The 27487-nt window shown below is 34.5% G+C and overlaps 1 protein-coding gene across 1 annotated transcript in view; it reads right to left on the reverse strand.

Moving 5' to 3' along the window:
• The window catches only part of Il1rapl2 (interleukin 1 receptor accessory protein like 2), a 516192-nt gene that overhangs the window by 255671 nt on the left and 233034 nt on the right, over positions 1 to 27487 (reverse strand). The window contains exon 6 of the mRNA XM_077793619.1: positions 12056 to 12130. Within this exon, the coding sequence (XP_077649745.1) occupies positions 12056 to 12130 (75 nt within the window). The remainder of the gene's footprint in view (positions 1 to 12055; positions 12131 to 27487) is intronic.

Genomic DNA, 27487 nt, shown 5'->3' on the forward strand with positions numbered 1-27487 from the left:
TATACTTTTTCCCCAAACAATTAGATAGGGACAGGAAAAAGATGGAATAGTAAATCTTGAAAAGATACAGGATATAAAGGGAATATGTACGTGTGTGTGTTTGTGTGTATACACACATACATACATACATTTATATGTGTATATATGTATATATATATATATATATATATATACATATGGAGAGAGAATTTACTCTAATTATTAAAATTATTATAAGATCTAATTTCAAATTACAGTTTCAAGAAGAGATAATTGATGGTTGCTAAAACATATGGGAAGGGTACAAATAAGATAATTTAAATTTGGAAAGATAGGGAGGGAGAGATAAAATAATATGATACTTTGAAATACAGGGGAAGAAAACTGAGTCATTTTACATTAAATTGTCTTGGTCTATTTTCCCAGTGGCTGGATATGACATGGGTTTAAGACCTATAGATGAGATGAATTACACTAAGTTTCCTTCACTGAAAATAAAGACCATAGAATGGAGTTATAACACTGAGAAGAACAGATTAAATACAATGATGACTACTAGAATTATTTATGGGAAATTATTAATGGAAATCAAATAGAATGTTGAAGAGACAAGAGCCTAATGAAACAATATAACCATGGACTTGCCTTTTATAAATGAGAAGTTCATTCTTATTCAGCTATTTCTACACATTATTACATGAAGGCAGGGTTTCCCTCTGATCTTCAAATTTTAACCCACTCCCACTGCTATTGGCTCATTATTTATTGTTGTTTACCTCCTCTCTTACTTAAACTTCTTTGTATGTCCTAAGAATGTAAAAACTAAAATCTCAGGCTCAATGTTAGGAAAAATTATTAAATGTATGCATACAGAAGCAATCTGCAATATATCATAGCTACTTGTTTGATATACAAAATATTCATTCATGAGAAGAGCTGTTATTAGGTTAATAAAGTGTTTGGATAGGAGATGTTACCCCCAAAGCTCATGGGGCAATGCACAAATATTCAGATATTAATGATTAGAATATGAGAGCTATAACCTCAGCAGTGGAATAATTCATTTAATGGATTAATAGTTTGAATGTATTTGTAGGTAGTGACTCTAGGCAGGTAGGGCATGGCTGGAAAAAGTAGGTAACTAAGGGTAGGCCCCTGAGGATTATATTATGCTGGCTCCTTGCACTCAAGCTCTCTGCTTCCTGGCTTCCATGAGCTTAAAAGCTTTTCTCCATCACACAATTTTACCATGATTTTTCTGCCTCATTTGTGTCCAGTGTAATGACTTAGCCAACCCATGGACTGAACCATGAGCCCCAAATACTCTTTTCCTCTTCTAAATTGCTTTTGTCAAGTATTTTGGTCACAGCAATAAAAAACTGATATATGTAAGCTAACTACCTGGCTGAGAATGAAAATAGAAACACAGAAGTAGGTAAATTATTCCTGTAACACATTCATACGTATATAATATCAGTCATGATAATTTTTGAGCTGACTAATAATGGTTGTGCTAAGAATCATGTATTTATTTGATTCCTCATGAATATGTTCAGTTAAACTGCCTGCTACAAGTGTCAATGGCTAAAGGAATCTTTCTATCATGCTAATTTACAGAATTCTTTAAGAAATTAATTAAATAGTACCTAAAATACTTTGAGTTCCTTTGAGAATTATATTGCATAAATAAGAGGTGTTATTATTAAAGTTGACCCTTTCCTTTCCTCAATTCCTTTATATAGAGTTGGTATATATTTCTTTAATTACAAAGCACTCTCATATTCCCATCATTGAGCTAAGGAGGTTTTCAAACTGGGCCTTGACAAAAATTCCTTCTCTTCTATTACATCACACATTCACATTCCTTTTATTCCTTTCTAACTCATCATCACAATCAGCCTTGACACACACCATAGTTATCATCTCAACGAGTTAAAATCTTAAGCTTAGCTATGAATGAAACATTATCATTATAGCAATAGGTATATTCTCAACACATCTGCAACTAGAAAACTAACCAATCTGTTACAGGCCCTCAGTGGGTCAGAATTCTCAGAAAAGAAATGTCTTAATCATATGCAAAATTTAAATATGCATATGACTTACTCCTGGACTGGTACTATATTTGTAAACTAAACCTAAACATATTTGTGTTTTTGATGTATACACTACTAATTCAAGTTTTGAAATTCAGATACTGGCAAAGTTAAACTGTTTCTATCAAAACTGTTGTCAAGAGAAGTTTACCCTTCACTCCTTTTGATCATATTCCTGTTCTCACCCAATAGGTCTTCAACTGCTCTTAAGTGTCAGGTGTGTTCCCTTTGCATTACCCTAAGCTCTGCTTTTGTCAAACTTTTCTTTTCAGCAGTTATGCCCACAGTGACAATACCTTTATCTTGTGAGACTCAAATGCCCATTGTTACAGGTTGAGCACCACCCTCTTTGATCTTTCAGTACCCACTTGTTAGCTGGTTTCTAATTACTTTTCAGCATTTTATTTTTATACATTGCTGGAAACTGAATATTGGTATTTTTTCTGAGCTGACCAATTTCCTTATGTTCTTATTCAGGTAACCTAGAGGCTTCCAGACTTCAGTTTGCTATATTAACTATAAACTACAGGCTTTAGCTTCATGATTAGAGTTTTTTCCTCCAAATCACTTGACAGGCCTTTATTACGTGTTGACTTTGAACTATGACTATCTACTATAGCAATATGAAAGATACCAAGGGTAAGTATTGGAAGTAAGGGGGAAGATTATGGTGTTTTCTAAATCACAGCAATTTGTACCTACAAATAGGACCAGATATTTATATATCATTTCTGATATATTTAAGTAGTATATGGTAAGAACTACTTCTAAATGAACAAAATATTTTCCATGTCTATACAAATAAAGGACAGAGGACAATTAAGGAAGTTATTTGAGTGATTCAAAGCTACTCTTCTACATCAGTTGTGAGGATGCTTAAAAATGGTTTCATATATGAATGAAGGTGATATTTCCTCCATTTCTAACAAGCTTAGCTAAAACATAAAATTATTTTATTTTTATAAAATTTTACAAATACTTGAGTTGGGAGGAGAATACCTGGATATTTCTGTTTTCCCATAGTTCATGTTGTATGTTTATACATATTCAAAATTTGTATCTTTTGTCCTTTCCAGATTTTAAAAGGCATCCACTAACTATTGAATTAGATGGTTTAAATGATAGAACTGTTGAAAAGTACTACAAAGCAGTAAAGAGTCAAGATGCTTCTGAGGAATAGCACCTGCATTCAGTTGACACATACATTTAATGAATTTCAACAGAAGAAAGTTCTTACTGTTTAAGTTATTTTTAATCTATAGTTCTATCCTTCCTATTATTGAATGATATACATGAATTTCTTGATCTCTGTTCAGATACTAGATTACATGTAGCTTTCTGACCATTTAAGTGTACGTCCCTCTAGAATACTTTTCTATACTATCTTATAATGATAACCAGTTTTCAGGTATGGCTATAGCTATCAAATTATTTTACCATTTGAGAAGGAGTTGGGGCCTAACTTGCAAAGATTAAAATGTCAAAATAATACTATCTTAATAATTTTTATTTTCTTACTAAAGCAGTTTAAACTAGATAGCCTTTTAACTTGCCATATCTGATCATTCTTACCCTCGGTCCAAAAATCTATTTTAAAAAAAGAAGTAGCAGGAGGGCTAGGGTTGTGGCTCAGCAGTAATACACTTGCCTGGCATGTGTGAGGCACTGGGATTGATTCTCATGCACCACATATAAATAAATAAAATAAAGGTCTATCAACAACTAAAAAAAAAACATTTAAAAAAAGTAGCATGGGTAAGCCATCAGTATCAGAGAAGTGAATAAACAATGCTACTAATATTAATGGGCATTATGGTTAAGTGTGGCTATATACATATCTCCAATGAAGAAACAAACCCACAATAACATATACTGGGATGATCGTTATTTTTAAAAAGTGAATGATAAAAAGTGTTATCAGAAATGTGGAAAAAATTTTTAACTTTTCTATATTGGTTCTAATGTAAAATGGTGTAATCACTTAGGAACATTGTCTGGCAGTTCCTATGAAGATTAAACATAGAATGACTATATGACCAGAAATTCTACTCCCAGGTATATATCCAAGAGAAATTAAAACATTTGTCCACACACAAAAAAAAAAAATTGTATGAGAACATTTATAGCAGCCTTCATCATAATAGCCATAAAGTACAATAAACTGAAATGTCTATCAACTGATGAATAAACAGAATATAGTATTTCCATATGATAGAGTAGTATTTGGAAATAAAAAGGAATTCAGATTTTATACATACTACAACATGATTAAATATGAAGATATTAAGAACAATATGCTGGGAACAATATGTTAAGTGTCAGAAGCCACTCACAAAAAATAACATGTTGTAGATTTTTTTATGTTAAATGTATAGAATAGGCAAATATATAGTGACATAAAGCTCATTGGGTTGCCTGGAGAAAAGGATGAATGACAAAGACTGACTGAGGATGGGGAAATGAGAGTGCTTCTTATCAGAGTGATAAAAATGTTTTGATTGTGATATTTGTACAACTCTCTAAATATATTAAATAATTTAAATGTATACTTTAAATGGGTTAATTGAATGATTTATAATCATGTCCCAGTAAATCTGTTAAAATATTGTGAATAGTTGTGCCTATCTCATAGAATTAATGGGAAAATTAATGTGATTATTCATATAAACTACTTAATATATAATACCTAGTACAGTACACAATCAATAGCTCTACTGTTAATAATAACTTTATTTTATTATTATTGATAGTGCTACTACTATAAATACTGTTACTACTAATTCTTAATTGTATTAGTAGAACTATTATTAAATAAATATTATTATAGTGGCAATAACAACTATTCTTAGTAGATTTTTTAAATTAATAATGAGTATTACTATTACTTATTAATGTTATTATTAATGGCAGAATTATAAAATTGTAATAATTATTATTGTTAATTATTTAACTGCCCATATTAGACTGAATTTTTTTCTAGGAAATATTTTATTCTAGGAGCTTTTTGTATAGATAATGTGATCTACCTAGTATAATATAATAAAAATAACAGACTTTGGAGTCAGACAGATCTGATTGAAAGCTCATCTCTGTCACTTACTAAAATATGTAGCCTCCATTCTGGGAGAAAATCTTCACCCCCCACACATCAAACACAGCACCAAAATTCAGAATATATAAAGAACTCAAAAAGCCAAACACCAAAAAACAAATATTCCAATCAATAAATGTAGGCTCTCTATTCACCTCACAGGTTGTTTCTTTTTCTGAGAAGAAACTTTTTTGTTTGAGTTCATCCCATTTATTGATTTTTGATTTTGATTCTTGCGCTATGGGAGTCTTCTTGGGGAAGTTGGGGCCTGGTCCAATATGATGAAGATTGTGGCCTGCTTTCTCTTCTGTTGGACACATGGTCTCTGATTTAATTCCTGGGTTCTTGGTCCACTTTGAATTGAGTTTTGTGCATGATGAGAGGTGAGGGTTTAATTTCAATTTGTTGCATATGGAGTTGGAGAATATAACGCTAAATAAAGTTAGCCAATCCCCCCAAAAAACAAATGCCGAATGTTTTCTGTGATATAAAGAAGACTGAAGAAATGTAATAGGTTTACTAAATATTTTATTTTATTACTGATTCATAGTGGGTTAGGGAGGGGGAGCATGGGAGGAATAGACAAACTCTACATAGAGCAGAGGGGTGGGAGGGGAAGGGAGGGGGCAGGGGGTTAGCAATGATGGTGGAATGTGATGTACGTCATTATCCAAAGTACATTCATAAAGACACAAATAGGTGTGAATATCCTTTATATACAACCAGAGATATGAAAAATTGTGCTCTATATGTGTAATATTAATTGTAATACATTCCATTTGTCATTTATTTAAAAAAAGAAAAAAGTAAAAAAATAACAAAAAAAAATAGGTAGCCTCAAGTAATCTATTTCATGTTTCTGAGGCTAAGACTCCTTATCTGCAAATTGTCCAATAATATGTACTACTAATTTGGGATCTTATGAGGAAAAAATAAGATGGTACATGTGCAAATGTTCACTGAAGTATATAGTACATAGTACTTCCCTAGCATATATACATAGTACCTAGTACACACGTATAAAATTATGATCATAGCAATAAATATGATAAAGTACCATCAAACTTTTATTAAGATCTCAACAGGACACAAGGCTAAGCAGTTCATTCAAAGATAAATAAATACAAAAAGATTAATAAATACATAGAAGACTGGTTAACAATTATTTTATTTAAGAGAAGATCATAAATCAACTTGTTACATTATAATAAAATATTTAGTAAACCTATTACGTTTCTTCATTCTTAAAACTCCAAGAAAAGTACTACCAAGTAAGGAAACTTAGATAAAGTAAGAAAACCAGTTTCAGTCTCAGTCATTAATACTATAGCCAACTCTTAGGATAAATTCTTGGACCATATTTTCCAAAGTTCTAAATAATACATGTGTGGTACACTCTGGGAAATATAATGACTTTCAGTTTGAAGTAGTCCATGTTAAACTTATGTGTGTTACCCTGAATGAATAGTTCCTTGGGAAATAATTCACTAACCCTAGAATGTCTACAAGAGAGAAGAAATGCTGCCATAAACCAGCTCTAGTTCTATGTGCCAAGAAATATGAATGAGCTCATGATGCCCTCTTTCTTCCTCTCCAAACTCTCTAAAATCTTGTTATTCAAGAATACATGAGAGTATCCAAGGAATTTTTGAAAGTAAGAGGATATGAATAGTGCATAAATTTTTTTTTAAAATCCCTTGTTAACAGCATAACACACACAATGCATATAACAAGTAATGATTCCAGATAATGAAGTGATCACACATTGCTTTTTATCAACAATAATTCTGGTTTGACATTTTAGCTCAATTAGTTTTTTACCTACTTAGGAGTGTTTGTTCTATATCAACTTTAGAAGGATTTGACTAATTTTGCTGAACCAAAGTGACTCAAGGGTATTATAAGTTTCCATTTTAGGATTTGAAGCAAATGATGAAGAAAATGTGATTTCAAAAATTCTGTCTTTGACAATTCTTAATTACTTTCAAATAAATTTAGTATTTGGGTTGAGGTTACCTGCTATGTCACTGTATTTAGTAAAAGCCTGAGAACATGGCACCTTCAATATATGAGGTCCTGCCACACACACACAAAAAAAATCATTCTCCTTTTCCCATCTCTGTTTTGGCAGTTATCATATTGCATTTCAATTCTGCTTACATACCTGTGTTTCCTATCAGACTGAAAATCCCTTAAGGTTAAGAATCTCAGTTAATTCCCATCTACAGCTTCAGGATCTCACAAAGTACTTGGCACCCAATAAACTCAATGAAGGGCTGGGGTTGTGGCTCAGTGGTAGAACGCTTGCCTAGCATATGTGAGGCACTGGGTTCCATCCTCAGCACTACATATAAATAAAGATCCATTAACAACTAAAAAATATATTCAAAAAAGAACTCAATAGATGTTTTTAGGTAAGTAAAGTTTTAAAAAAGACATAGATTTTGTTGAAGAGCTAATTTCTTAATTTGGGGTTCAATTAGTATTTTGCCTTCTAGTATTGACTATTAGATTAAATGTTATATTCTGCTTTATTCTCTTATAGAGTTTTTTCAGAAGTTTCTTTGGAGATATAATATAATTTTTAGTAGAAACTTACAAGCTGGGGAAATTTATATCTGATGAAGATTAACAATCCTTATATACGTAGAGACAGTTTAAGCCAGTACTACAAAACTCAGTTATGAAATATGTATTTGAATAGCCTGTGAAAATAAAATAAATTCTAAAATTAGAATAGAAATGAAAGAATGAAAGAGAACCTTTTATACTAGATCAAATCCACCCTAAGGTGAACTATTGGCTTTTTGAAACATTTAAGGCAATGAATGCAATTATCTTTGACAGTTCTACTGGTCTTACTTTTTCTGATATGACTTAACTCCCCCAGCCACACACACAAGACTTCCTTTTGACTTAGAAGGAGAAAGTAAGTAGGATTTGTAGGATTTGTATTAATTTTCTACACAATAGTGTCTGGATTATTTTAAGTCTTAAGAAAACTTCCATGAAGAAAATGATCATTGTTTATGAGAACAGGGCACATTTTTAGATTCACCTTAATTAAAATTAGACAGTTGATCTCAATTCTTTAAATCCATGTTTGCTCATACACTTTTCAAAGCTTCTAGAAGTGTGTTAAAGTTTGTAAAAACTGCATTTTGGGCCATAACAAAAACTAATATATAAAGAGGAATCTACCTAGCATCAATACATTCAAATAGGGCACCTGTCCCTATGATGTTTTAAGAGTTTATTATTAAATGTGTAATATAAATTAATATATTGCAATAATGTTTTCTTAGAAAATATTAAAATATATTCCTTCTCAACTGCTGAGAACAGAATTAGCACTAGTATATTAAAGTGTTTTTTTTTCCACAAATTTGAACCTCCAGCGAGAGAGAATAAATGGAAGATAACAGGACAAAATTGGATTTGTGTGTGTTGTACATTGTTTTTTTTTTCTCTTTATATTTCATAAATTACCATAGGCAGCTTTAGCTACACAGGCTTGCTGTGTGAAAACAACGGTTTTTAGACTATTTTGTTATGAATGTGTTTATCATCACAAAATATATGGTTATTTAGTTAACATTAATCTTGTTTCAGCAATACAATGTGAACACAATTTAGTAACAACCAAACTGTCATCACTAAGTCAGCAAAAATGTATGTAAATTTCTAAAACTTGCAGATGACTAATGGATTACACTATAGGAGAAAGAAAGTTGAGATGTTTATTTTCCTCTAGAGACACAACAAAAAATGTGAACTGATGCCAACTCCATGTACTAGACAATATGAATTTATACTGAAAATTTTTGTTCACCACATTTTCTTTAGAAATATCCACAACTGAGAGCAGTATAACCCTCACACATCTAAACCATTGTTGGAGACTCTATTTTATAAAACTACCTTGAACCTAGTATTCAAATATTTTCTGCAGTATTTCTCAATTTGTATGAATTGGCTGCATAGAATTCTTATCCATGGGAGAAAATGGAATCAAGAATGCTCTAGAGAATCTAATTTATGTTTACTTTTGTTATATACAATTGGCTAACAAAGTATCTCTAATTTATTTGCCACTGGCATTCACTTTATTTTAACTCATAATTTTTGGGTCAAGTATTTGAGAACAGTTCATTTCAGTAGTTTGCCTCTAATCTATGTGACACAAGCCAGGTTAGCTAGGACTGGGGGGATCTACTTCTAAAAAACTTCTTTATTCATATTTCTTGTACTTTGAAAGTGCTCCTTGTTCTTTCTCTTTCCACATGGTGTCTTATCCTCTAGAGTCTCTCCCTGCAGCTTGGGCTATAAGTAGCATTATAGTTTCAGAGCAAACCATGAAACTGGGATAGAAGTTGCTAGTTTCTCTCAATGTGGTCTTCAAAATCTCAGAACATCAATTATGCCATACTTTATTGGTAAAGCGTATTTCCAAAGCCAACCCAGAATAAAATGTGAGGGGGAGATTAAGTCCACATTTAGATGATGTGAGTAGCAAAAAGATCTAGGGCCAACTTTAATATGCCACATTGTTATTTCAATTATTAAGTGCTAGGATTTGGGAAACCAAAATTTGATAGTATGCTTAATAACAATTTGAATTGGACTACTGTACTTTTGGGGAAGTTCTAATTTTAGTTATAGTTTGAGGATATCTGAAACTAAATGTTGCTTGACAAACTTTAGATGCAGAAGGAAAACAACTTCTAGAAGTTTTTATTACCTTATGGAATTCTGAAAGTTCCCCAGATATAGATAGAGATGTCCAATAGCCCCAGTTATCTTTCTCTATTTCTTTTTTATATCTAAAGTTTTATAAACTCTCATCATTCTGTCTGGAGATCTCCCACTGAGGCTGAGGATCTCTCTGACATTTATAGCACTCTTAATGTCACCTGACAATTGAGGTATATGAACACCTCACAAAATGATTCACCACTGTGAATATATAGTGTTAATAAATTTGCAGAAAAGTTAAACTCACTTATAATTAACTAGTCATATGCTCATTGAAACCACGAAGATCTTGAATGAAAACATGAGAAGTTTTCTATCTTTCTGTCAATAAAGTTATCTCTAAATTATATACCAACTAAAAACTGAAAAGTTTAGCCTTACATTTAATGTAGTGTGGCAGTCAATTATCTTCGTGATTTTAAAGGATGGTACTGTCAATAGGGTATTTTGGCATATATGCCTATGTTGGAATACTTGTTCATATAAAGCTTTATAAAATACACACCATAATAGGTGCCCTGAGTAGCATATACAGGTGTTGCACCAAGTGAATTGAATGAAACGTATCCATTAGAAAGGTCCCTCTCACTACTGTGTAGCAGTACTTGTCAAATTTTTCTGTTGAAATGTGAATAATGGTAGAACAGAATGGAAAGATATCTCCACTGAGGCCACAAACATGAAATGTACTGATATTTAAGTGAATTTTGTTTTCATTCCTTAATATATAAATTTTCAAATAAAAACAACTTCTCCACTAGAATCTCCATGTAAACTGATGATACAAGATCATTAAATAGCTTTATGTAATCCCTAACAAACTATACAGTACCATAGAGATATTTTTATCCCAGTTTGAAATGGAAAAGTGTAAGTAAAAATTATTGGAGGGTAAGGATATAAGCATATCTGAATCTGAATCTAACAAAATATAATGCCTCCAAAATAAGAAGGGGAATGTGGAAAGAGCCACAGTCAATACTTCAACATTATTTACAAAACAGTCACCACTTCCACAAGTTATATTTGACAACATGTTTACTATTTTGTCCTCTTTTAGTTTTAACCTATTTAACTTTGGTCCTCCTCAAATTGATAGTCTATATTTAGAAAGTACTGTGCTACATTTCATTTTAGAACAGTGAGCAAACACTTTGGAATGTAATTTTCTCTCTCCTGTTTCCAAGATAGATATAAAATTGTATTGAAAAGATCAAAAGTTGAGCCTAAAACTTCCAAAGTGAATGAAATATTATAGTCAATTCATCCTACTTGACTATATATATAATTGGTGGTTACCACTATGATCACAAATTTTAAAAAATCATGTACCCAATGTATGTCTAATATACTTTTTGCCTGTACACTCAATTTTTTTGTGATTCTTTTGTTTGGAATTGAAGAAATTGAGGATTGTGGGGTGAAATCCACAATAGATGAAAGCTCACAAATGTTAAAGAACAGGGTTTAGATTAAAGGCCACAGCTTAAAAGAGATCCTAGCAGGCTTCTGAGTAACAAGCTTATAGTACTCAAACTCACAAGGACTAGTGGCAGCACACTCAAAATTGGCTCAAATTTTCATGTCCTTATTCAAGTTTGTAAAAATACAGTAGCATTCATATATCAACTAGTTACTTTTTCCCTCAACATCATATGAATCATAAATATTCAGGATCCAAATCTAAATTTTTTTAAATAGCATTGGATTTTGTCATTGGAAATAATATTATCAAATCATTTTAAAGGCAGTACTGAAGGGCTGTGTTTTATATTAAGACGTGCTTGGCCTCCAAGAGTTAATTCTCTCCAAATAAAATTTTTTGGCTGACATGTATGAAAAATTTTCTCCACCAATCACCACTGGAAGACAGCATGAATCTATCAATCACAGAGTTAAAAAGCTCTGTTGTATAGCACATTTAATACCCAGCGTAACAAATTAGTATTACCATTCCTTGATGCAATACAAATTCATTTCTTTAAAATGCTAACTCCAGGGTTATAAATGAGCAGAAAGCAAATTGATTTGCATGTAATAACAGTGGCAATAAACCTTTCCTGGTTCATGCAATTTTCCCCATCTGTTAATAGAGAGCAAGTTTAGGATCTATTATTCCCAGAAGGAGACTTACCCAGCTGGACATCTATAACACTTGGCTGATTCTCCATGGGGAACAATGGCTTGGGAGGCTTGTCTGTGAGTAAAGCTAGAAGAGAAAATAAAAGAAAATAATGGAAAAATTGAGATAAATTATAGAATAGGAAAGATTCTATCATTGTATGATATTTAATGTTTGTAGACTTGATGGTGTGTAAACATTTATTAGTGTTCTTTTTTGGGTTGCTACTCTATCCATACAATATCCATTTCCCAGCACATTTAAAACACTGATGATTCACTTTAAAAAGGCCATTTCAACATCTAAATCTTCCAACAAGATAAAAAATGGACTACTTTGCTGTTTTTAAAAGCTTGTGTAAAAAATACAGATTTAGATAATATAATCAGAGAAACATTAAATCCTTATATCTGCTTTGTAGCACTAACTATTCTCAATGAAATATAACCCTAGTAGACATTTCTGGGGGCGTGAAACTTTTAAAACTCTAAATCATCTCCTGTTCTCCACCTCAACTTCCAGAATATAATAAAGCACTGGTACCTTCATTAGTAATTGATGAAACATAATAATTTGTGTACCAAGTCCTGTGCTAGGTGTTAAGGGAGAGAAGGTAAAGTCTTTTTTAGGGCCTTCAATTTATAACATAATAGCACATGAAAATAAAGAGAGAATTGAAAACAGAATATAATCTTATGGAAGATGCAGCATTTGAAGTATAAGAATATGTGTGTGTGTGTGTGTGTGTACACACACATGCACGTGTGTATAGCAAAGGAATACAGAGAAGTTAATATTGGTTATTATGATGATTGGGAACATTTTATAAAGGAAATTGGATCTCCCTATGAGCCTTAAGGGATGGAGAAGATCTGGAAAAGCAGAGAGTAAGGAAAAAGAAATTCAGGAAAGTTTAACACAAACCAAGGGACAAAGGTAGAATTTAGCAAGCATAATATGCTTAGAGGAGAATGGTCTGGTGGAAAGGGGTTGGATGGGATAGGTTTGGGTGGAGAATTAGTTGCTCCTAATATATGCCTCAAGAATTGGAAATAAAATTTGATAGATAGGATGAGGCTCAGTTCTGGAGGACCACAGGAAATAGGCACAGGAATTTGGACTTGATGTGGCAGGCTACAGTATCATTTCAGATTCTTTGGACAAAAGAATGACTAATATGAAGTGTTATCTAATGATGATTGGCTTGAAATATGGGATGGCTGGAGAACAAAAGTAGCTAAGAGTATACAGTTAAAATGTTTTGAGGGCTAGGGTTGTGGCTCAGTGGTAGAGTGCTCATCTAGCACATGTGAGGCCCTGGGTTCGATCCTCAGAACCACATAAAAATAAATAAAATAAAGGTATTGTGTTCAACTACTTCTAAAAAATAAATTTTAAAAAAATGTTTTGGTTATGAAAGAGCTAGGAGTCAGAGCATGGTAAAGTCTGGGAAAATGAAAAAAGGAAAGATCAAATCAGAGTGATACCTGGAAGAAAGAAATGAGAGGAACTGGCATACAATGTCATATGTATATATATAAAACTATTATTAATAGCCTGAATTCCTTTTAATTGTTCTTATATTTATGCCTTGCTTCAACTATCCAACTGAACTCTTACCTAATAAAACAAAATGTTTTATCCTGCTTTATAATTCACAGGCAGCTTAGTGTAGGATTGGTCTATAAAAGATAATCATTATACCATCATTAATTGACTGGCTTAGGAATCCCCTGTGAACATAAGAGAAGTTTTTCTTATATTTGTGAGGATGTTTAGAAGAGACAGAGAAAAATGAGAGTCGATCACAGAAGGGTAAGTTTAAGAAACATATAAATCTGGATTGAGCGGGAAGATGGCGGCGGGAAGGGAGTGAGCCACCCCTTAACCTGCGCCGCCATGCCCGCAGCGTGTGTTGCCACTTCTTAAAAGAAAAAGTAGAGATCATTAAAGGAGATCTGTCGACAAAGACTAAGCACCATGTCAAGAAAGGGGCCTAGGTGGAGTGAGTCCTTCACGGCTCCCGCGCGAGCATAAGGCTGCAGTCCCCGAGCCACCGGACTCTCTTGGCCCCCTTTCCCCCTCCTCTCGCCTTTCCGCCTCCTTCTCTCCCGCCGTCTCTCCTCCCGCGTTCGCTCTCTGAATCTCGACTTTAATTTCTTTCCCCCGCCCTGCCCGCTCTCTCGCGTGCCCAGTCACCCAGCCGGCGCGGCCCTGTGGCGCCACCTCCCCTCCCCCAGCCCGCACCCCCTCTTGGGGCGACCCGAGGGCCGCAGCTGGACCGCTGCCGCCACCGTGGCTTCCTGCGGAGCTCGTTAGAGCAGACTCTTCACCGTGCGAGTGAGCCGCTGACCGGCCAAGCAAAATGGAACAGCTGATAAAATGAGTGACAATTTAAAATCTAAGGGATCCAACATGGCAGCGGGCGCGGAGAGATCAAGTCTCTGACCCCTTCAGCTGTGCAGGCATAGGGAGACGTAAACTGTCTAAATGCTGTTTGCTCAGGATCACTAGGCAATGCTGAGCTGACGTGGATCTGGGGCGAACAGTCTGGGCCTCTCAGAACACACACCGAGCCTGGATCGGCTGCATTCAAGCTCCAGTTTGCCTGCGTCTCGTGACTCAGCACTAACGATCCCGCAGAAATAACTGGCTGGCCCCTCTGAACTTACAGATGTAAAAGCCAACTGAGCCTTCATAGGCAGTGGCCACAGGATTGAAACGGGGCTTGGGAGAGACAGTCAGGACCCACCCATTGCATTGGTCACCCGGCAAAGGGAACGAACGGTCACCATTTGCATGGGATACCACCATGGCAGAGAACTGACGTCACGGGCGGAGGAGATAACTTCATTGAAACCAGCGGTGACAGGTGTGTAATCCCCTAGCCATCCCTCTCCACACAGCGGGGAAACCTTAAGGGCCCCTCCCAGCTCTCCCATGAGCGCGATAGCCAGACCGAGGGAATCAGGAGTGGCCGGGACTCGCGGCACGGAACTCCCGGCTACCACTCCCACCAGTGCTAACAACTGAGGTCCCTTGCACCAGCTACCGGGGGAGTGGCTACCGGAGGGCAAGCAAATTCGCTGGGGGTTCTCAGCCCCAATCCCTACAAACGTAGGGTCTGAGGGAGGCAAACAGGGAGAGTATGCCCAGGCATTCATGAAAACAGGGCTCCCAGGAGCAGCAGACCAGGCGTGTAGCCAGTATTGTGGTGAGCGTCACAGGTGAGCGGGGCCTAGCTTGAGGAAACACAAGAGAAGGCCCTAGACACTCAGGATTGGAGACCCGCCCAGTCTGGGAGGAAGAGCTGCTGCACAGTGATTGGTTCCCACCTATTGAGAAGAGAAGCTTGGCCCAGTGGGCACAGCTCCACTTACTGGAAGAGAAGTTAATCGAACTCTATGACTGCATTTTATTATTGTTATTTTTTTTCTTAAATTTTCATTTTTTTTTTGGTTGTTGTTCTTTAACTTTTTTTTAAAAATGTTTTCATTTTTTTAAATTTTTTTTATTTTATTATTATTTTTTTTTAAACTTTAATTTTCATTTTCTTTTATTATCATTATAATTATTTTTTAAATTCTTTTTCTTTCTTTCTTTATTTTCTATTTTTTTCTTTTGTCTTTTCATTTCTTTTCAATTTTCTTATTCCCCCTTCCTTGAATTCTACCTGCCTACTCTCATTCTCTTTAGTGACTTCTTCCCTTCCCTTCTAATATCTTTTTCTCCCAAGCATCAAATAAATTTATAAGAGTAAACAGTAACTCAGCAGTCAAACAGAACAAGAAGTAACATGAGCAGCATAAAAAAGCATGGAAGAAAATGAGTACAAACAATGAAGGACAGCCTAAATATTCAGGAAGACCTAGAGTCATCAGAAAAATGGCCATATAAAGAACTCAAGGAATAACTTAGACAGATGGAATGGAACCTTAAAGAGGATACGAGACAGCAAATCCAAACAGTGAAAGAACACATTGAAAATGAATTACATAAACAGATAAAAGGAGAAGTTAAGCATCTTTATCAGGAGATAGAGATTATTAAAAAAGTCAAACAATAATTCTAGAAATGAAGGAAACGATAAACCAAATTAAAGACTCAATTGAAAGTACCACTAACAGAGTGGAGCAAGTAGAAGCCAAAACGTCAGATAATGAAGACAAAATATATCATCTTGAAAAGAGTCTAGCCAACTCAGAAAGGCTGCTAAAAAATCATGAGAAAAACATCCAAGAGATATGGGATAACATAAAAAAACCAAACTTACGAGTCATCCAGATAGAGGAAGGTACAGAGATTCAAACCAAGGGAATGAGTAACCTGCTGAATGAAATAATTACAGAAAAGTTTCCAGAAATAAAAAAGGAAACAGATATACAAATTGTAGATGCATACAGGACACCGAGCACACAAAATCACAGTAGACCAACGCCAAGACACATTGTTATGAAGATATCCAATATACAGAACAAAGAGAAAATATTAAAAGCTACAAGAGAAAAGAGGCAGATTACATTCAGGGGTAAACTAATAAGGTTAACAACGGATTTTTCATCACAGATGCTGAAAGCGAGAAGATCCTGGAACAACATATTTCAAACACTGAAATACAATGGATGCCAACCAAGAATTCTGTATCCAGCAAAATTAAGCTTCAGGTATGACAACGAAATAAAAATCTTTCATGATAAGCAAAAGCTAAAAGAATTTGCAGCCAGAAAACCAGCATTGCAAAGCGTCTTGAGCAAAACACTACACGAAGAAGAAATGAAAAACAACAACCAAAACCATCAGTGAGAAGTGCATCAGTAATGACAGAGGGTGGGGGGAAAGCTAATCATGGAGAAACAAACTAAATTAAAAAAAGATAAATAATCAAACATGGCTGGCAGTACAAATCATATATCAATAGTAACTCTAAACGTTAATGGCTTAAACTCTCCAATAAAGCGACATAGGCTGGAAACATGGATTAAAAAAACAAATCCAACAATTTGTTGCATCCAGGAGACAGATCTGATTGGAAAAGACATACACAGGCTGAAGGTGAAAGGTTGAGAAAAAATATACCATGCACATGGTCCTCGTAAGCAAGCAGGGGTGGCCAACCTCATATCGAATAAAATCGACTTCAAGACTAAGTTAATCAAAAGGGATAAGGAAGGACATTATATACTGTTAAAAGGAACCATTCACCAACAAGACATAACAATTATCAATATTTATGCACCAAATAATGTTGCTGCAACGTTCATAAAACAAACTCTCCTCAAGTTCAAGAATCAAATAGACCACAACACAATAACTATGGGTGACTTCAACACACCTCTCACACCATTGGACAGATCCTCCAAACAAAAGTTGAATAAAAAAACCATAGAACTCAATATCACAATCAATAACCTAGACTTAATTGACATATATAGAATATATCAACCAACATCAAGTGGATATACTTTTTTCTCAGCAGCACATGGATCCTTCTCAAAAATAGACCATATATTATGCCATAGGGCAACCCTCAGTAAATATAAAGGGGTGGAGATAGTACCATGCATTTTATCTGATCATAATGGAATGAAAGTGGAAATCAATGATAAAAGAAGGAAGGAAAAATCCTACAGCACATGGAAAATGAACAATATGTTACTGAATGATCAATGGGTTACAGAAGACATCAAGGAGGAAATCAAAAATACTTAAAGATAAATGAAAATGCAGACATAACATATCAGAATCTATGGGACACAATGAAAGCAGTTTTAAGAGGGAAATTCATCACCTGGAGGTCATTACTCAAAAAAAGGAAAAACCAACAAATAAATGAGCTCACACTTCATCTCAAAGCCCTAGAAAAGGAAGAGCAAAACAACAGCAAATGTAGCATAAGGCAAGAAATAATTAAAATCAGAGTGGAAATCAACGAAATTGAAACAAAAGAAACTATTGAAAAAGTTAACAAAACTAAAAGTTGGTTCTTCGGAAAAATAAATAAGATCGACAGACCCTTAGCCATGCTAATGAAGAGAAGAAGAGAGAGAACTCAAATTACTAACATACAGGATGAAAAAGGCAATATCACAACAGATGCTACAGAAATACAGAAGACAATTAGAAATTATTTTGAAAACCTATATTCCAATAAAATAGAAGATAGTGAAGACATCGATAAATTCCTTGAGTCCTATGATCTGCCCAGATTGAGCCAGGAGGATATAGACAACCTAAACAGACCAATAACAATAGAGGAAATAGAAGAAACCATCAAAAGACTACCAACCAAGAAAAGCCCAGGACTGGATGGGTATAAAGCAGAGTTTTACAAAACCTTTAGAGAAGAATTAATACCAATACTTTTCAAGTTATTTCAGGAAATAGAAAAAGAGGGAGCTCTGCCAAATTCATTCTATGAGGCCAACATCACCCTGATTCTGAAACCAGACAAAGACACCTCAAAGAAAGAAAAGTACAGACCAATATCTCTGATGAACCTAGATGCAAATATCCTCAATAAAATTCTGGCAAATCGGATACAAAGACACATCAAAAAAATTGTGCACCATGATCAAGTAGGATTCATTCCTGGGATGCAAGGATGGTTCAATATACGGAAATCAATAAATGTTATTCACCACATCAATAGAGTTAAAGATAAGAACCATATGATCATCTTGATAGACACAGAAAAAAGCATTCAACAAAGTACAGCATCCCTTTATGTTCAAAACATTAGAAAAACTAGGGATAACAGGAACTTACCTCGACATTGTAAAAGCAATCTATGCTAAGCCTCAGGCTAGCATCATTCTGAATGGAGAAAAATTGAAGGTATTCCCTCTAAAATTTGGAACAAGACAGGGATGCTCTCTATCACCACTTCTATTCAATATAGTTCTCCAAACACTGGCCAGAGCAATTAGACAGACAAAATAAATTAAAGACATAAAAATAGTAAAAGAAGAACTTAAATTATCACTATTTGCGGATGACATGATTCTATACCTAGAAGACCCAAAAGGGTATACAAAAAAACTACTAGAACTAATAAATGCATTCAGCAAAGTGGCAGGATGTAAAATCAACACACATTAAATCAAAGGCATTTCTGTATAGCAGCGACAAAACTTCTGAAACAGAAATGAGGAAAAACACTCCATTCACAATATCCTCAAAAAAATAAAATAAAATAATTGGGAATCAACCTAACAAAAGAGGTGAAAGACTTATACAATGAAAACTACAGAACCCTAAAAAGAGAAATAGAAGAAGATCTTAGAAGATGGAAAAATATACCCTGTTCATGGATAGGCAGAACTAACATCATCAAAATGGCGATATTACCAAAAGTTCTCTATAGGTTTAATGCAATGCCAATCAAAATCCCAATGGCATTTCTTGAATAGATAAAGCAATCATGAAATTCATATGGAAAAATAAAAGACCCAGAATAGCAAAAGCAATTCTAAGCAGGAAGTGTGAATCAGGCAGTATAGTGATACCAGATTTCAAACTATATTACAGAGCAATAGTAACAAAAACAGCATGGTACTGGTACCAAAACAGGCGGGTGGACCAATGGTACAGAATAGAGGACACAGTAACCAACCCACAAAACTACAACTATCTTATATTTGATAAAGGGGCTAAAAGCACGCAATGGAGGAAGGATAACATCTTCATCAAATGGTGTTGGGAAAACTGGAAATACATATGCAACAAAATGAAACTGAATCCCTTCCTCTCGCCATGCACAAAAGTTAACTCAAAGTGGATCAACGAGCTAGATATCAAATCAGAGACTCTCCATCTGATAGAAGAAAAAGTTGGTTCCGATCTACATATTGTGTGGTTGGGCTCCAAATTCCTTAATAGGACACCCATAGCACAAGAGTTAATAACAAGAATCAACAAATGGGACTTTCTTAAACTGAAAAGTTTATTCTCAGCAAGAGAAACAATAAGAGAGGTAAATAGGGAGCCTACATCATGGGAACAAATTTTTACTCCACACACTTCAGATAGAGCCCTAATATCCAGAGTATACAAAGAACTCAAAAACTTAGACAATAAGACAACAAATAACCCAATCAACAAATGGGCCAAGGACCTGAACAGACACTTCTCAGAGGAGGACATACAATCAATCAACAAATACACGAAAAAATGCTCACTATCTCTAGCAGTCAGAGAAATGCAAATCAAAACCACCCTAAGATACCATCTCACTCCAGTAAGATTGGCAGCCACTATGAAGTCAAACAACAACAAGTGCTGGCGAGGATGTGGGGAAAAGGGTACTGTTGTACATTGCTGGTGGGATTGCAAACTGGTGTGGCCAATTTGGAAAGCAGTATGGCGGTTCCTGGGAAAGCTGGGAATGGAACCACCATTTGACCCAGCTATTGCCCTTCTCGGACTATTCCCTGAAAACCTTAAAAGAGCGTACTACAGGGATACTGCCACATCGATGTCCATAGCAGCACAATTCACAATTGCTAGACTGTGGAACCAACCCAGATGCCCTTCAATAGATGAATGGATAAAAAAATGTGGCATTTATACACCATGGAGTATTACGCAGCACTAAAAAATGACAAAATCATGGAATTTGCAGGGAAATGGATGGCACTAGAGCAGATTATGCTTAGTGAAGCTAGTCGATCCCTAAAAAACAAATACCAAATGTCTTCTTTAATATAATGAGAGCAACTAAGAACAGAGCAGGGAGGAAGAGCAGGAAGAAAAGATTAACATTAAACAGGGATGAGAGGTGGGAGGGAAAGGGAGAGAAAAGGGAAATTGCATGGAAATGGAGGGAGACCCTCATTGTTATACAAAATTACATATAAGAGGTTGTGAGGGGAATGGGAAAATAAACAAGGAAGGAAATGAATTACAGTAGATGGGGTAGAGAGAGAAGATGGGAGGGGAGGGGAGGGAGGATAGTAGAGGATAGGAAAGGTAGCAGAATACAATAGTTACTAATATGGCATTATGTAAAAATGTGGATGTGTAACCGATGTGATTCTGAAATCAGTATTTGGGGTAAAAATGGGAGTTCATAACCCACTTGAATCTAATGTATGAAATATGATATGTCAAGAGCTTTGTAATGTTTTGAACAACCAATAAATTTTTTTAAAAAAGAAACATATAAATCTGGAGAGATTTCCAAAAATAGCTCATAACAAACAAATGCACCAGGAATATTTTCAATGGTATTTACATAATTACACCTTTTTCTTCCTATAATCTAAATTATTTGAGGGGATGTGGCTGAAGCAGTAACGTGCTCGCCTGGCATGCATGGGGCACTAGGTTCCAACCTCAGCACCATATAAAATAAAACTGACAAATAAATATTTAAAAATTCTCTCTCTCTCTCTCTCTCTCTCTCTCTCTTTCTCTCTCTCTCTCTCCCCTCTCTCTCTCCTCTCTTTAAAAAAATAAAAAATAAATAAATTACTTGAACTAAGCTCATTTGAGCATAATTTAGACAGATCTATAAGCAAAATACTCGGTTTCGTTATATATGAAATAATCTTACTTATATAACCTTTAAATATTATTTGAAATATAAGGAATAAGTAAAATTTAAATATTTGAATTAAAAATCCATCCACATCAGTTGTTCAATTTTTTTTGCTATTGTTTGTTAATGTTGGTAATAAAAAATATTTGAAACAACTGATATATCCATCATTAGGAGAATGGTTATATAAAACTGTTGTAATTTCATATACTGATATATTAAGATACAGCTTTTTAAAAGAGTTAGGTACATCTGTACATCTGTCATGAAAATATCTATAAGATATACTGTTTAATAAAAAGCAAGATTCCAAATAGCTGGCATATATAAGCTTATTGTGTAAGCATGGGAGTTTCCTGGAGAAAAACATGTGTAATTGATAATAGTGTTTTCCTCTGGGGATAACTGGTGGTCGAGGAATGGTGGGAAGAGAAAGACAGTGTGGGCAGATAGCAGGAAGATAAAATCTTCACCATTTTGAACAGTATACAGTGCTATATTTAAAATATGATTAAAATTAAATAAAATATAGCCATTTTATCTTTTATTTATAAAAATGTAATTTTGGTTTCTTTATGGAATTATCGTCAGCTTGCCTTACACATCCAAATTATAGACATTTACCCTACTGTAAACTGTTCTTCATATTTTTAAGTATGTCTTGCTACCAAATGAACTAACTGGAATGTGAATAAGTGGAAAGTAACTATAAGTAATATTTGTTGTATAGAAGTGCTGATCTTGTTCTATTTTCAGGAAGATTTGAATTTGGGGTCTTTATTACCTTATCTCCCACCTTTGACTATGGATATATTAACCCTGATTTTATTATTGTTAAATGTTATTATTGAAGTGATATTTATTAATATTAAAGTTTATTTTAAGTAATGTTATGATTTTGATATGAAGTGTTTTTCTAAAGCTCCTATTGGAAGAATATTCAGAGGTGAAATAATTGGATTATGAGAACTGTAACCTAATCAGGTCACCTAGTTTGAAATATAGGTAGATGGTTTGTAGCTAGAGGAAGTGGGTCACTGTGAGCATTCCTGGAAGGGTATATCTTCCCTGTGGTCCCTTCACATCTCCCCTAACCCATCATTAGCTGAGCTGCTTTCCTCTCCTGGGCCATTTCCCCATGATGTGCTGCCTTATCTTGGGCCCAGAGCAATGAAGTCAGCCATCTATGGACTGAGACCTTTGAATCCATGAGCTTCAAATGAACTTTCCTTCCTCTAAGTTGTTCTTGTCAGGTATTTTGGTCAGAGTAGTGCAAAAGCTGACTAAAACAAGTGCCTTAAATTTGAAGGTGGTTTAAAATTTTCAAAGTGCTTTTGAATTCATTAGCTTATGTGACTTATGCAGTTACCTTGAAATATAAAGAAGAAAGTTAATGTTTTGGGCAATACAGAGATGATACTAAATGAACCTTACATTGTCCTATTCGGTGTCCCCTTGTGACTGAAAGCCCCTATTTGCAGGATGGATACAAATATACGTTTTAGGTAGAAGTCAGGTAAAATAATGAGTACTGAAATCAGTAGTTTTAACCTCTTTGATTCCATACTAATTAACTGAGCTAAGTTTCAAAAGCCAATGTGAGTGTCTTCATGGTAAATATCCAGTTGAAACATGATTTCTGTAGGACACTTGACATGCATATACATTTTATTCCTAAACCTATGAATAGAATGGAAAAATTTTTTCACTTACCCCAATGCATTCTAATGGGATGCATGGGTGTGGAGCCTTATTAAATTCCAATATTATGTTTAGGCCTGGAAATTGCCAAAAAGTGCAGAATATTTATGATGATAAACCAGCAACTGTAGCAGTTCAATGGGATCCTGACTACCAGCCCAGAGACAAATGTATCAGCACCCCGTATAATTACAACATTTGCAGATTAGCTGGAGCAAATGCTATCATGGACAGGCAAACTTGATTTCTTATATTTTAAAAAATTATCATCTGAAATTTATAGTTACTATGGGATAAAGGAAGTGGGGGGGGGAGACTCTCAATACCAAACCCCCTGAATGATAGGGCAGAGATTTACAACAATTTTATTAGGAAACTTATCCCAGACTTTGAAAGGAACTAATTGGGATCTGAGCGAGACCCCAGTGGAAATTTGTTGCTTAAGCTTCATGTTTTGATTGAAAGAATGGGAACATGGGATGCTCTTTGTTACTAATATTTCAGTCTACAATCCCTCCCCTGTAGTTCTTTCTGTAGCTGCTTATTGTTTAATTATCCTTAAATATAATTGTTCTACTGAGTATACCATGATGCTAATCCATGTGCTAGTGAAGCTACTATGGTTACTGCCAGACTATTCCTAAAGGTAGATTTTAAATATTTAACACTAATATTCCCTGAGAAGAATGTCTAATTTAACGTTTTCTTTTCTGTTTCAGGCAATGGTTTGCGTCTACATGTATAAACAAATCAATCAATGTGATTGAAATGAATTTTTAGTTTCCATGAATGTAGTGTAAAAAATCAGTAGAATTATTTATTGGATTGAATAAATAATGTTACACAAGTTTTGTATATTGTTGTTATAATTTTTGTTGCTCCCTTTTGTTGTTTACTTGTTTACTTTTGGTACCGGAGATTGAACTCAGGGGCACTAGACCACTGAGCCCCAGCCCCAGCCCTATTTTGTATTTTTATTTAGAGACAGGGTCTCACTGAGTTGCTTAGCACCTTGCTTTTGTTGAGGCTGCTTTGAACTCATTATCCTCTTGACTCAGCCTCCCAAGCTGCTGGGATTACCAGCATGGTGCACTTTGCTTATTTATTTATTTATATTTGCCAGAAAGACCAAGTGGAGGAATATGAAAGGCCAGTGACTCTAATTTTAGTGGATGAAGCCATTTTTTAATTTGTATGTTAAGGTTAATTAAATATATCTTCTAAAATCTATTCAAAACACTATTTGAAATCACATTTCAAAATCAGTGTTTTCTCACAACATTTCACCACTCAAACTTATCAATGTCTCCTATGTATAATAGAGGATAAAATATGAATTTATCAACTAGGAACATAAAAGCAACCACAAAATAATCTTTAAAACTTTCCTGCCTTTTCACCCACCTTTTATTTTATCAGTGCTATAACCAAGTTACTTTGCACATTTTCTTATTAACACAACATGTTAATTTCCAAATCTGCATATTGGCTTAAACTCTTCTTCCAAGTTTGGAAACAAAAAGTAATAGCTACCACATTTATCATTTATTATTTACCATTACTAGGCACTGTTGTAAGTTATATTATATTTTACAAATAATTTGTTCAACGTCAAGTAACATTTGAATCATAAAGTAGGAATCTGAATTGAGTTCTATCTAATGTCACCATGTCCTCAATGCTCTGAAACCTCCCCTTTCTTTTTTGCCATCACAAGACCTATACATTCTCTAAAAAGCCTTCTATAATAACATCCTAAACTAATATTTTCAATCTCTGAAATCCTACATCATTTACTAGTCTTTGAGCCACTTATTTGGTTCATAGCATACACCACTGTTAGTACAAATTAATTCTTACTTTACATGGGTATGTCTAATTTTCCCAAGTAGATTTTAAGCTCCTGGAGGACAAGGGCCATGCCTCATATAACTCAGGAAATATAATAGTGCCTGGCATTGTGGTACAAATAAAAACAATCTCCAAATTAATTTTCCCATTATATTCTTTCTCTAAAAACAAGTGTTTCCAGTAAAATTCTTAGATTGCAATGAACAAATAAAATTTGCTAATTAAAAAAAAAGAGAACTTATTAGAATGCTATCTCAAGGATGGCCAGAAAGTCTGTGAGAACTAGGTTTAGGAACAGAAAATAAACTAGGCCATATTTAGACGAACAATCAAAAGAGACTACACAATGATCTCATCTTGACCCTATTATTTGATTAAACTCGTTTTGATTTTCTTAAATGTGTTTTCTATTTATTCTAGCTTAAAATTTTATTTGGAAATCACAGATTTTATTAAAAAACAAATATTTATCCAGGATGAGTTTTTATTTAAGTTTTCCCCTAAGAACTCTTTAATTTACTTTTTATTATAAAAATTAACTCATATTGATTGTACAGATTTGTGAGTTTCATTGTAATACTTCCACACATGGATGTATTGTACTTCAATCACATCAACTCTCTTTATTACCCTTTTTTCCCTCCCTTCTCTTCTTCCTCCTGTCTGTTTCTTTCCCCCTCCCTAATATACTACCCTCTTCTACTTTCAGGTCATCTTTTTTTTTTCCAGACATATATCTGAAATATTGTTCTTTTTTTGTTGTTTCTAAATATGAGAGAAAACATGTGATACTTGTCTTTCTATGTTTGGTTTATTTCGCTTGTTATGATGATCTCTAGTTGCATCCATTTTCCTGCAAATGCCATGATTTCATTCCTTTTTATGACTGAATTTAAATTTTTTTGTCCTTATGTCACTTTGATCAAGATTCAAATCCCCAGGAAAATCAGGCTGAGTAGATAAATTTGAGATCTGGCCTTAGTCAAAATTGTATGCATATCATGAGGAGAAGAATCCCATAAAAGCCAGTTTTCTCAACCTCAGAATTATTAACACTATTAGATACCTTTTTTTTATCATGGATGACAGTCCTGTGAATTGTTGGATATGTGGCAGCATCCCTAGCCACTACCCAGTAAACTCCAATAATTCCCTGCCCACGTTGTAAGAACCGAATATTGAGCATTGGTCAATGATCCCAAGGAATAAAGCCATTCCTGATTGAAAACCACTGCCCTAAAGGAAATTTAAACTGCTGTTGGAAAAGAAATGAATACTAGATAGCCAACAATAACAGGCAATTGCACCTCTTTACCCAACTCCAGGGTCGGGTTATACTAATTTCTATGTAAATTACATTCCTTGGGGCACATAGTATTAAATGGAGGTCTTGGAGTTGTGCAAATAGATGGCCTTGACACAGATTCACTATTCTAGGCATTGTGTTTTATTGATTTAAACAATGATTTTGTTATGCCAAATACCTGGCAAATTCTGAAATTGTCACTGGCATTTGTCAATTGGTAGCAGATGTTTACTGGGGTATTGCTCCTTCCAAATCACCTAGACTCACAAACTAACTCTGAAAATGGGTAATAGCAGCCCTGTGGCACTGCCCCAAAGTGCCCAGGTGCACAGTTATTAGTGATTTCCTGATGTTCTGAGGGAATTGAGGGTCTTGGAAAAAAAACTTGGAAATAACCTCCATGTAGGAAAACATAAGGAGGTTCTTACTAAGCAAATTAGATTTAGGGAAAGCCTTAAAAGTTTTCTGTAATCATGAAAGTAGATTTGCCAATACTAACTCAAGCAGTTGATTAGTTTGAAGAACAAAGAATCCAGAAATTGCAAAGTTCTGAACATATCTTAAGCATTATTATCTTTTGAAATACTTTGAACTTTCTTGCATTATTAGCTGATTGCATGAGGCAAGGAATATCTCCTTCTGAATTAACTACATAGATTTCTTAATTCTAAATTATGGAGTACATATTTTACTGGAAAGTTAATGTAAGGTCTCATATGTTAAAAATATTTTAATTTATAAGTTTACTAGGCTGAGTCCCCTAATTTAAGTGACTATTCAAGAAAAAAATACATAATTCCCATAGCTGTTCAATATCATCCTTAATCTTACAAAACAGTAACTCCAAACAGGATCAGTCTTGGGTACAAAGTGTCTCCTATACCCTATGCTCCCTCATTTTGTGTTCCCTGCTTCAGAGATTTTCTCCTGCAGTATGCTTTTAGGCACTCAGGGTTGTATTGACTCTCATCAAAACCAGTTGCAAAGACGTCTTTGCAATTTAAACTTATTAGGAATTTAAGACACTGTACTTCTTCCCATAAGGTGT

Source organism: Urocitellus parryii, chromosome X, assembly GCF_045843805.1.
Source record: "Urocitellus parryii isolate mUroPar1 chromosome X, mUroPar1.hap1, whole genome shotgun sequence".
Taxonomy (NCBI): domain Eukaryota; kingdom Metazoa; phylum Chordata; class Mammalia; order Rodentia; family Sciuridae; genus Urocitellus; species Urocitellus parryii.